Below are 13,294 nucleotides of genomic sequence, written 5' to 3'. Positions count from 1 at the left end.
GGAAAATAATGCAGTTTGCAGATGATTCAACCAGGCTTTATCAGCTTTTTGTGATAGAACAGCTACAAAGTGTTTCCTGTATATATATATATATATATATGTATATATATACTCATTTGTAATTCCAGGTTTTACCTCATCTGATTGTATATAATAAAACAAATGATCTTTATTAGGACTGTTGAAAAAAATCAATTCGGCGATATATCGCGATATTACGTTGTATGATTCTCGGATCGATTAAAAATGCATCCATATATATATATATATATATATATTGTTTTTTTTTTTTATTTAAAAAAATATATATTATAATATTTTTTTTTAACCTTTACTTAATCAGAAAAGTATTTTCCACAGCAGGATAAATTGTAACTGCACAAAAAAGTGCTGAAACCTGGGCATGTTGACCAGCTTGTGTTTTTTCAATAAAATCTAAAAAGAAAGTACTAACTTTCTGCATTCATTTGTTGTTCTAGGCATATTCCTCAGTTAAGTTGCACTAAAGTCATGTTGGTTTAAAAGCCACAGGAAGATTGTATGTTATTTTTTTTATTTTAAGTTGTTGGCACATGGCATGTTAAAGCCAGTGTTTTGAGTGTAAAATATGCCAATAAAATATATTTCATACATAATGTTCTCATGAAGGTGTACACATTTACAGATTAGTTGTTTCTTAAGTCATATATTAAAAAAAAAAAAGCGCAATAATTGCCTTATATTTTAATATCGGGATATATCGTATCGTATCGTGACCTATCGTAATACGAATTGTATCGCCAGTTGCCAGGCAATACACACCCCTAATATTTATGAAAAAATAATAGATAAACGTTGTGGATTTTTGACAGTTCATGGGTGGAATTTTCCACTTTATTTGGCTTAGCAGGATGCTTTCCTTTGTGGGTGAGACAAAAATGCTTAATGTGCGCTCTATTGAAAATATTTTATAAATTTAGTGATGATGAGCTAATGAGTTAGGATGTTACTTTGAGGGTTATTTGCAGATAAACATCTGTACATTTGTGCAAAAAAAAAGAAATCAGAGCACTATGAGATTAAAGTCATAATATTTCAAGAATAAAGTCTAATTTCATAAGATTAAAGTCGCAATATTTTGAGATTAAAGTCGCAATATTTTGAGATTAAAGTCGCAATATTTTGAGATTAAAGTCGCAATATTTCAAGAATAAAGTTTTAATTTCATTAGATTAAAACCGTAATATTTCGAGATTAAGAGAATAAAGTCCTAAATTAAAAAACTCAGAATTTCCTGTTGAAGTGAACACCAATAGCCTTTAAGTCGACCACTTCCATTCAGTTCCTCCTCCACTAAAGAGGCCATTTGCTCAAAAAGGGTCTGGTTCTTTCTTTGTAACACATGCAAACATCTGCAAAGTCTCTTTAAAGTCCTCAAACTAACAGTGTGGTGATGATGGACCAAAACGCTCAGTATTTTGCCATGTGTGAAACCTAAAGAGAAATATAATCTCAATAAATGCTCCACATTCACCATAACGCACAAGTGACCTGTTTGTATTTCATTCTTATTCTCATAACTATATGACTTTAATCATAAAATATTACATCTTAATCTCATGGTGCCCAGATTTTGTTTGTTTTAACGTGGCCCTAATACGCCGTCGTAAAAAAGAGCAACACTCCATGTGAAGAGTATTAATATAATAGATTATATACTCAGATCAAGATTTTCAGCAAAAGACAATATATGGTTTGTAGAAATATTGTACCTGACACACTGACTGTAGCTGAGATTTATGTTATTATTATTATTTTTATTATGATATTTTTCTATATTTATCCTGGCTTTGTCAAATCCTGAAAAATGTTCTCCGTGTTGGTGTTAAAGGGATCCTCCTCTGTTTTTACAAATGTGGCCTAAAATCTTTGAAATGTCCTTATTAGAACATCTAGGCCGAACAAAATGCATTATTTTGCACCATATTCATTTTATTAACTTTTACCTTTAACGTTTTAAAACCTGTATTCTGTCATTTTTAATTCACGTGATTGATGACGTCACACACGCATTTGCCTGTAAATATCTCATTGTATATTTGTATTATTTTTGTAAATATCTGTATCATATTAGTATATAATTTGTATTATTATTGTTGTTGTTGTTGTTGTTATTATTAGTTTTATCTATCTTGCTTTTTTTTTTACTACTGTAATGTGTATGTACCTGATCCTTATTTTAACAGTCTTTTCCTTAATTATGCACTTATTGAACGTTTATTCTTTCTTTTGTCTTTGCTAAACGTTTTTATTCTTTTATTTGTGATTTTGTGTCAAGTGGTTGTAACAAAAGCAATTTCCCCCTGGGATTAATAAAGGAATTCTGATTGTTTTCTATTTTATTTAAATTTGTCTTGTCACAGCTGTTTTTATCGGTAAACCGAAGAGGGTGAGATTGACATCTTTAACTTTTCATGATTTAGAGCAAACAAAAGCAGCACAAAGCTACCAAATGATCAAAAAAGCAGGCTGAATGCTTCACTCCAATAGAAAACAATGGGATGTTTACAGATAAATGGGGCCATGTGATGTCATCAATCATGTGATTTCAAGATGGTGGAATACAGGTTTTAAAACGGTAAAATAGTCCCATTTTTAAGTTCATAAAACGAATTTGGTGCAAAATAATGCTTTTTGTAAGACATAGATCTTCCAATAAGGACATTTCAAAGATTTTAGGCGACATTTGTAAAAACAGTGGAGGATTCCTTTAAATGGCCACCCTAAGTGTGAGGTTTGTCAACCCTCTGGGGGCCCCTCCCAACCTGGAGCTCCGAGATGTTTCTTGGCTTGTTTTAGATTTATTTTGTCTCTACACATTGAATTCTCACTCATTCGCTAACCACCGTCTTCTGCTCAGACTCCAAGGCGGAGGTGATGGAGGTGGACCACGACCGACAGCTGGTCTTCAGTGAGACGTTGAGCGTCTCCTCTCTCACAGCGCTCTCACCAGGCAGGAGGAACTGTGGAGCCTGTAGCAGCACCACCACAGGGCTGGGTCTGCTGGGGGCCACGCAGCCTAGTGATGAGCAGGTAGCCGCCAGGCTGTCTGCTCCGGTTGTGACCACTCAGCTAAACACCCGCAACATCGCATTTGAGAGGTCAGACGATACTGATTCACGTAGACTTTAAATGACACACATAGAGTTTAGATCAGAGCAGAAGAACCAGAGTCAGGGTAATAAAAGTAATTGTGAGGCAGGCAAAGATATACCGTCATTTACGGACTATAAAGTGCACTGTTTTATTGGTCGCATAACAATAATTTAGCAATTTTTTATGAAAAATCTACTCAAAGGCTGCAGCATAACATATGCCGCACCCTATTGGCTGATGAGGGTCAAACCCCCCCCCCACTTGAATTTTCTTCAGGAAATGCAAATATTCTAGTCATTTTTTATTATTTATTATTTTTTAAATGTTAAAATGATCCTCAAGGGAACTGACAGGTAAACTTGACATGACACATATTTTAATAATTGGATTTTATGTAGCGCTTTATCATAGAAAAGTCAAAGCGCTCTATAGAATTAAGGCATTATTCTTTCACTCCACAATAGCAACATTTGTTTCAGGTTGTGATTCATAAAAATATCAGGTAGTATTTCTTTCAATAATCTATCTTTTGACTTTTCTTCTCCTGACTAGACTCCTTGATCATCAGTTTGTAAAACATTGCTATCACCTGCCATACGGAGCTGTATAGAAGTTATACATAACAGCTAATCTGTACGTTTTCCTGCACACTCATGTGTGCAATGAGCTGAACAAGAACATTTCGCTGAACACTCCTAAAATTCTACTTTTCTAAATTTCCTGTAAAGGTTTTAAGCCCCAAAACTTTGCGAATGGAAGCTTGATTCTTTCTTTTGACCACCAAAGTTGAAAATGCAATGGATGAACCAAAAGTCCCGATTTGCCCAGAAGATGTATAATGACAGATAGAAAGAAATGGTGGAGATATAAGAGCAAAAACAGACCAAACAAGGACACGGAGGACACACGGGCTCTGAGGTTCTGAGAAAGCTACGACTGATGGTGGGAAAGCAGGAAAGATATGGATATCCAAGCATTGGAGTTATGGGACAAGGTTAAAAATAAAGTGGATGCTAGAAGGGATTCGTGAGTGTAGATTAGAAAGAAAAAAGGATGGGAAGAAAAAGAGATGGAAGGAATAGCCTTGAGTTACAGATAAGGGGAAGTTAAAAATAAATAGGACTCACGATGGCTAGTTTGTGTTTTGAAAAGAAATATGTTACTGTTGTTGTGTCACATTTCTAAAAGCATGTAACTGTGTTTAACGACTTGAAATGGTTAAATCTTTCTTACGTGACAGTGACACAATGGGCCATCTAAGATCATAGGAATGAAATATGGTGCTAAAAGCAAATATTTTACACTTTCCATTGGCAGCTAACTGTTTTGTGTTTATTAAATTAATGCTAAATAACTGAATGGTAGCGTCACAAGATTAAAAACGACTGATATGTAATGTTTACTGCAGGAATAAGACCGGAATCCTGGGGTGGAGAAGTGAGAAGACGGAGACAGTGAATGGATATGAAGCCAAGGTAAAATACTTATTTTATATGTTCTGTATTTTATGCCTATATAATGCTGTTTATATATTCCTACATTCGTTTGAGTTTATTACTTGTTTTATTTTATTTTTTTTATCTTGTCTGCACACGCTGTCGAAGGTCAACACTCCATGGAGTGCACTCTTTTAGCTTTCAGCTATGCATGTTTTTATTATTGCAATTAAATAAATACATTTATTTTATTGCATAATTGTGACCATCACCAGCTTTGCCTAAGGAACGGTGAAAAAAACTTTATAAAAAGAAAGGGCAGTGTTACACCCTGGTGAAGGGGAAGGGAACAGGGAAGAGGGAGTCAGGGTCGGGCAGTTTATTAGTTCTATTATTATTATTTCAAATCTGCATGTTTTCTCTTATTATTTGCACTGTGTACAGGCCCATGTGTATATATATATATGTATATATATATGTATATATATGTGTATATATATATGCTGCTAAAACTCTGCAAATGTCTGCTTTGTGGGACGAATAAAGGATATCTTATATTATGTTTTCATTTAGATTCTATTTGATTTATGTATTTACGTATATTTTTTCATGTCTACCTGCTGATGACATCTGATGCCGATCAAGTATCATCATATACTGTAACTATCTAGAAAACCTGCAGGGGCGCAGACTTTACGTTTTAAAACTCCCACTATTCTGTTTCAGGGTTTATCCATTTCCGCATTTTCTGTTTTGTTTCCGTTTCATTATCTTTTCCTTTTTAGATGACTTTATTGGCTACTAAATTTTCCAAAATGGTACCAAACAAATTGTACCAAACTTGCTAAACAGGGTTCATAGAGTCATCTACTTGCCATGATTTATGAAAACGGAAGGGTTACACTAAAATCACGCAAGATTGCATCACGAGAGATTAACATGTCCATTAACCACATTGACCCTCAACCACACGTTCAACTGCAACGATCACATGCAAATGTGTGATATGCTCCCAAAACATTATTTGTAAAATCTTTAATTACCGCCAACCAGAGAATCACCCTCACATTTTGCACAAAACTCCACACAGCTGTGTTATTGGAGACATAACAATGTGTCACCAGGTAAGCCTATGACCAGTTAAACTAATACACCAACAGCCAAACCTGTCTTTGTACCAGTGTGTCGTTAACACTTTGACAACGCACTTTAGTCACAGGATAACATCATCACGAAACAAACTGTAACACGTACTGAGAGATTTTGAATGGGATTATGTATGGAATTGGACTCATTTGTTCATTTGTCACACTTTCTAAAAATTCAATAACCCATTTTTTGGTGAGTAATATTGTGTAAATGTGTGATATTGTCCCCAATCATGCATGTGAGGCATTTCCGTGCGCCTGATTTTTAAATAATGAAAGGAAAACAAACAGTCAGATTGCTTTTTCTGTTTCAAAACGCAAATTCCATTTTTTCCATTCTTTCTCTGCAATCATGGAAAATCGGAGACTTACACAAAATAATTGCAGGATTTCCCACACTTTCACAGAGTTTTCCCAAATAATAACCAATAATAATAAATGTGGAATATTCAGCTGCTGCAGGAGAATGTTTTCTTGGACACTTTATAGTTCACTTCATTTCAAATGTCTTCGTTATAATTTGACGAAAATGTGTATGCAGATTTAGGTTTCGGGAACAATAAAATTCAAGTAATGGTTTGGTTCTCGTATTTTTTTGTTTATGAAAGTTTTTGACTTAATGCTAAATTGCATATTCATAATAAAAAACAACCACTGTTTGGTTCCTAAACTTGATGAACTGAATCCAGTCTATCCTCTCTCAGGTGTATGCAGCATCCAACGTAGAACTCGTAACCAGGACCAGAACAGACCATCTGTCAGACCAGAACAAGATCAGGACAAAAAGCAAGTATTCCTCTCAGGCTGCTGGTGAAATTTACACTTGATTACCTCTTCATTTACTCAAAGTCGTGTAAAATATAGATTTTTTTCTTTTTCTTTGCCTCTGTGCTGCTGAGACAGTTTACCCAAAGTGCTGAGATTGATAAAAGGGTCACAGATGAGTGATCTCCTCCTACCTGTGATCGATCACATTACTTCCATGCCTTCGCAAACAGCCTGTTGCACTTTGAGCTGCATTTTATTGTCTGAAAAGTGCTTTATGAATAAAATGTATTAATATTATTATATTCAGTCCATGAGGTTTTCTGATTGAACTTGCAATTCTATTGTTGTTGCTACTTGCAGTCAGTGTCAACCCTCACCAAGGTCATTCATCTACGTCAGTGGTTCCCAGTCATTTTTGTCCCATGTACCCCCTTTGCATTTTTGTCAAATCACGTGTACCCCCTCTTCACACCATAAGTACCGTCTACATAATTGCATATGCTTTTTTTGTATGTGCAACAGCGGGCTCTCATAAACCCCTAAATGTGTCTCAAACATTGGTTTCCTAAGGCTTAATCTACAAATTCAAAACAATAAGTGAAAAAGTGTAAATTATTTAAAAAGAATATATCATGCAATTTATATGTAATTACTTCAATAGTAAATAAATAGGGACTGCTTTGTAAAATGTAGTTAATTATTGTCTCCTATTGCCAGAAGTGTGATAAAATGGCTTCTGCAGCATAAAATTATCCTGTTTAAATAAATTACAAGAAAAAATAGTAATTTATTGAGCTATATTACTGGCAGCTTGTGGTGAATTTGCTCAAAAAAAGCCTAAAAACGAACTAGGAACTCGAACAAATCTGTCCGAGTGCCCCCTGCAATGTGCTCATGTACCCCTAGGGCAGGGGTCTGCAACCTTTACTCTTAAAGGAGCCATTTTACCTAATCTCGACTGGATTAAAGTCCTTCCGGAGCCGAAAAAAAAACCTTCTCATGAAAACAATACAGCGTATAAAATTCTATACCGTTAAAATGGTATCGAATAATTTTATGAGTTAATGGTTTTGAAGGGCTACAAAAATAACTTGAATTTGATAACACATTATCAACTCCAACTCATGCTAATTTCTTACAACATATCAAGCATGCATATTAAGCCGGTATGTTAGCAGTTAAATAAATCTTTCCCCACACAAATAAAGTCTGTATTTTTTTCCAGAATAGTCTTTTTTGTTATTTAACTTATCTTACCAGGGATTTAAAACTGAAGGTTTGCCACAGGTGGAAGGAAAGTTAATGGTCTGTAGATGTTACAGGAGCTGACGTAGGACGGTGGCAGAGTTATTCATTTTTAGGTTAACCAATTGTTTTATTATCATTTTATTTGAAGTTAATGTCATTAATCACCAGTACCCTCTGTAGGAAATAATTCATTTTCTTATTTTTTTTAAATCGTCAGAACCCCTGCCCTAGGGGTACACGTACCCCAGTTTGGAAACCACTGATATACGCTCTGCTAACTAGCAAGAGTAGAGTTATCTGATGACTGCCTAAAGGAGTAACTCAGAACATTTGGGCTGTGTTCGAAATTGCATACTAACGTACTACTCAGTCTGACGTCAAAATTAGTATACAGTGTTCATATTAGATAGTATGGAAAGATTGAATATGTAAGAAATACCTGGATGTATATTACCAAATACGGAACATTTTGTAAGTGTGCACGGTGGGCACACTAGTCATACTCAACCGTCCCACGATGCATTCCTTTTTCTAAACAAAAGCATCTCCTCTTGTTTTCCATTAGTTTTTTTTAACACTTTTATAAATAGAGCTCTTGTTTTGAATTTAACCAGAAGTTTTGTCAGTAGCACAATGGCGGGTCTCTGAAAATCTCATAAATGTCAGCATGAAATGTGTTTTCCGCAAGTTTTATGGATAAAATGACTTCGTGTTGATGTTCTACTTGGTCACTTTCTCGCTTAAAATAGATTCAGAACTTTCAAAGGTGGTGAATTAAGGGAGAAATTTAGCCTCAGTGTGCTACATGTTTTTGTCGTTGTCGGTTCGAAATGCATCTTGGGAAACTTGGAAGTAAATTTCAGTGGGAACGGTCATCACCCTAATCATACATTCCTAAAACCATAATCATACATTCCTAAAACCATAATCATACATTCCTAAAACCATAAAGAAAAGGGTTTTAGCATTCACACTGGAATGACCCACTCATGGTAAAGGCAAAAGGACTCTTCTCTCTTTCTCTCTCACTTTAAATGTGACAAGAATGTTCAGTTAAACAAGCCAGGCCTCTCCCAACATGTCTTCCCTGCTTAAGTGTGATACATTATCATTTTACATTTCTTAAAGGATCCTCAGGGTTATGTGGAAAAACATCCCACAGACTGGCTGTAAAGACACAGGCCGATCCTCATAATACAGCCTTTCTCTCGTATGATCTTTTTTTCTTCCTGGATAGTTTGCATCGTGTGACTGATCTCCTGTTTTAACCCACTGCTGCTTTGTGTTTACGAGCAGGTGGAAAGACTCCGCTGCAGAACTTCCTTGGGATTGCTGAGCAACACATGGGACCAAACAACGGGGTCAGTAGATGAAACAACATCTCCAGTGTCCTTGGCAATAAGGCAGGGAAGCTCCTCTGCACCACAGACACTTGTCAACCACTCATTATTGCCCTGAAACCTGGCAGAGCACACACTCCACTGCATAGCCACTGCTAGACAACATGCAGGTTGTTTTTCCATATAGTAGCAATGACAGATGTCTGTTCAACCCGAAACCAGACGGATACAAACAGAGCGGAGAGTGCGGTGTAGAAATGTAGGAAGTTCCTCAAGTTGTGGAATAAAAACAGGCCTTCTACACAAACAAATGTAAATAAGTCATTAATATGAGGAAAAAAGAGATTACTGGGTATAAGTGTGTCAGGTTTGGTTGGAGTAGGACAGAAAAACGTGGTCCGATCCGCACTCTAATGTCTAGAACTGTCTAGAAAGACAATTGGGTTGAAATCACCCAGAATAAGAATGTGATGGACTCTGGCCAGAAGAAGACTTTAGAGCTAAGATGGAAGAATCTGAGGGCCAGAGCAACAAAGGACCTTGCTGAAGCGAAAAAAAACACTTCAACAGGGAACAAACCTTTTAAAGATGATATCCGGAGTTTCAGTGAAACGTCTCGATGTCCCGCCCTAAACAGCTTCACTTCCTCCCACTGCCTCTGCCAATCTACCAGAAGCCACGCCTCTACTTTTCTGCACGCGCATCGCGAACCATAAAAAGGTTGCATCACAATGCATTAATATAGATTTGTGGGTCAGGTAAGAGCCAAAGTCATATTTACCTGTTTGCTGTTGTGACGAGCGGCCTTGTTTCCGTGCACAGTTCCACATTCACTTTGATTGACAGTCCTCACTACAGGAAGTCAAAGCCTATTGGCTGGGTGCACTCGGCGCTCGTTTCCATTTGTATAGGGGTCTATAGGACGAAGGCGGGACTCTTATACATTGATGTCTATGAATGACCACCGGCAGTAGACCATAGTAAAAAGAATCATACATAAACATAGATTTCTCAGAAACTTTGGATATCAGCTTTACTAAAAAAAGAGAATACATACTGTAGATGGAGTTCTGGATATTATTGGCGGTGAGAACTGTTATCGTCTGTGCAGGATTCAATGTTTTGTGGAGGATGATGAGCCTACAGTAGTAAAGGTCAATAGGCCATTCTATCCTTCTTATACAGAGAAAGTATCTATTCTGAATCTCATTTCTGCTTCCTGGAAGCATCTTTGTCAAATACTAATGACGCCAACACTTCTGAGATGAGAATAGGAAAGAGCCGAAATGCAGATACAACTGGCAGAAGAAGAAATAACGCTCACTGAATTACAGCAAAATAAAGCAAAACTTCAAAAAGCAAGACTTTACACGGCTCAAATCTCCCATTCCCAAGACAATAGACATTGACCAATCTTTACGTTGAGTACTTGTGGACATTTAGGTTTTTCTTGAAATTCTGAGTAATTCCAAAGAATTTAAAGTGTTTTCCTAATGTTTTTTTTTTCGAAACAAAATACAAGTTACAAGTAACACATTGTCCCATATAGAACACTGGTAATCTGGATTTGGAAGTCTTGAAAACTGTGTATCTGGATCAGAATGATCCAATCCAATATTGCTTTGAAAACCCAAAGAACAGTTAATAGGGAATACCTGGTCCTGGATGGCAGAACACAGGCTTTCCAAATCAAGATTAAATATTTCAAACAGTTGGCTTTAGGTTGTCGATGAATCAAACTGTGTCCAAATGTTTACCTTTTATTAAACATCACATACTAGAGCTTTACATTATTTTCTATGTGTATAAGAATATATAAAAAAAGACTAATTTAGTGAAGAAAATAGATTTCTATAACACAAATGGCGACCTGTAATTTAATGTGCTTCTCTGCTGATATGTTGGGTTTTTGTAGAAATCTCCCCACGGTGTAAATGATCACAACACGTACCTGGGGGATATTTTTTATTGATTTCATTATCATCATTATTCGTTTATAAGTCTCATGACTGTTGGCTTATCTGGTCAAAGTGTGAACTGCTTTGTCAGCGTCCCCGCTGCATAAACCAGTCAAACGGTGACTCCATCCTGCTCTCAAGTATCGATTATGTTTTTTAAATGGTCTCACTCAGAGAACAGCAGTGACTCATGCCTCGTCCTGTACTCTGTCATTATGCGTGTGCCTCTCACTTTGTGCCTTAGTTTACTCTTTTTAGTTTTTGTATTTTTATTTATTTATTTTTTTTACTAATAACCTTCTATTGCTGATTCATTGTTTAGAGAAATGTGTTGAACTTTTTCTCAATTTGGATTTATAAAGCACATATTTCTAAATAATATGTTAAGGTTTCATTTTTTCAGGCAGCTTTTTTTTTTTTTAAAGGAAATTGACTTTGATCTCCTGACTTGTTTTGACTGTCAACTGCCAGTCTTCTTCATAGGCGTCTACTGATCGCCTTAATGTGTCCTTGACTTCCGCGCCGTTGTTGTGTGAAAAACATGACGCAAAGATATTTTTTAAAAGCATGTTATTGTTTTTTTGTCAAATGTATCCTAAGAGACTTTTTGTTGTTGCATTTTTTTTTTTTTTTTTTGTGTAAAGATGTCTCTTAGGATACATTTGACAAAAAAATAAATAAAATGTGATTTTAAAAAAGGTTTTTGCGTCATGTTTTTCACACATTGAACCACGACTCCCCTAATTAGCGAGACTAACGAGCACACCTGTGGAGTGGGCGGGGCTGGACGTGCAGTGACAGGAAAGAAACCGAGGAAGCCGAAGAGCTGCAGCAAAAGTCAGGGAAACATACACGTTAATGAATCGAAAATCCACAGAACATTACATAACCAACACACAGAAATACACCATAAACATGAAGCTATAGTCATTTCTCACAAGAGTCACAACTGAAGGGAACAAATAAGCCAAATTCTACATCCTGTCATTAACATATAATAATCAACACAAACAAACTGGAAAATTTGTTTTTATTCAGTGCTAGTAAATGTAAATAAAACCAGAAATCATGTACAATACAAACTATCAGAGTTGTAAAATGCACTTGATTGAAATTGTACTCAAGTACAAGTAAGTCATATATTAGACAGTACTCAAAGTAAAAGTTATGAGTTACTTTCACCCCCCATGTCTATTTTTGGTAATAAATCTTGCCACGGTTCCCTTGCATACAGTAATCATCTCATGTATAAACTTATAAAGAAAGACCAAATCTTGGACTCAATATATTTTCCACAAAGGCATCTGTATAAAACAAAAGTTTTGTCAAAATGTACAATTGTTTTTTTGTTTTTTTTAAATAAAATTACACCAATGAATTCAATTCAAAATCGAAAAAAAAAGTTTTATTAATTTATAAACTCTAAATCTTATGTTCAATGTGCCATGAAACATAAATTATCACAAAAATAATAATTTACTCAGTAACAGTGGTTGGGTGTAGAAATATAATGAATTACTTTACTTCTTTTAAAACATACTTAAGTACACTGACTGATTTAGAAATACTCAAAAAAGGACAGGTACCCATAAAAGCAACTCAATTACAGGAACATGAATACTTGTAATACATTACTGTTCACCTCTGCTAACTACTTAATTCAATCAAAACAAGTTGAAAAACTGTTGACACAAACTTGTAATTTTTCCTTTTTTCAAAACGAAAAGTAACATTTGATATGCTTCATTATCTCTTTTATAAAACATCACATTACATGGTTAAACTATGCAAATAAAAATGTGGTGACAGTAGTTTTTGTATAGCCCTTACTGAAAGATTTTGTCACTAAAATAAAGCAAGTTGTTTTTGTTTTTAATTCTTCTTCTTCTTCAGGCTCTGGTGACCCAAATGTCATCCCACATGGTGACAAACCCTGCAGCATTGACAGCTGAGGAATACTTTAACCCCAGCTTGTCACCGTCTCAGAAAGACATTGGCTACTCGTGCCAGCTCACCACTAAGACCCAGAGGTGAGTGGAACAGACAGGAAAACTGACCGGCACCTTTGCAAAGAGCAGGGTCATACTTTCAAACGCACCGCTCCAGTGTCACAGCTGACAGAGAGACTAAAGGGACATTTGGGGGAAATGAAATCAGTCATCCGTATTTGTTCACTGAGGAAATCTAGAGGAGAAAGTTGGACCAAAACAAATTTTTGGAATGGATTTTTTATGAAAATGTCTATTTATACGGTGGCCGTA

At 35.8% G+C, this 13,294-nt stretch overlaps 1 protein-coding gene across 1 annotated transcript in view; it reads left to right on the top strand.

Moving 5' to 3' along the window:
• ankrd13b (ankyrin repeat domain 13B) overlaps positions 1-13,294 on the top strand; it is a 69,038-nt gene that overhangs the window by 38,472 nt on the left and 17,272 nt on the right. Inside the window, exons 6-10 of the mRNA XM_028464606.1 lie at positions 2,900-3,140; positions 4,544-4,610; positions 6,424-6,505; positions 9,032-9,096; positions 12,927-13,063. Coding sequence (XP_028320407.1) covers positions 2,900-3,140; positions 4,544-4,610; positions 6,424-6,505; positions 9,032-9,096; positions 12,927-13,063 — 592 coding nt within the window. The remainder of the gene's footprint in view (positions 1-2,899; positions 3,141-4,543; positions 4,611-6,423; positions 6,506-9,031; positions 9,097-12,926; positions 13,064-13,294) is intronic.

The sequence above is a fragment of the Gouania willdenowi genome, chromosome 13 (assembly GCF_900634775.1).
Source record: "Gouania willdenowi chromosome 13, fGouWil2.1, whole genome shotgun sequence".
In the NCBI taxonomy this organism is placed as follows: Eukaryota; Metazoa; Chordata; class Actinopteri; order Blenniiformes; family Gobiesocidae; genus Gouania; species Gouania willdenowi.
The sequence above is the reverse complement of the archived record's forward strand: the minus strand, read 5'-3'. Positions and strand labels throughout refer to the sequence as shown.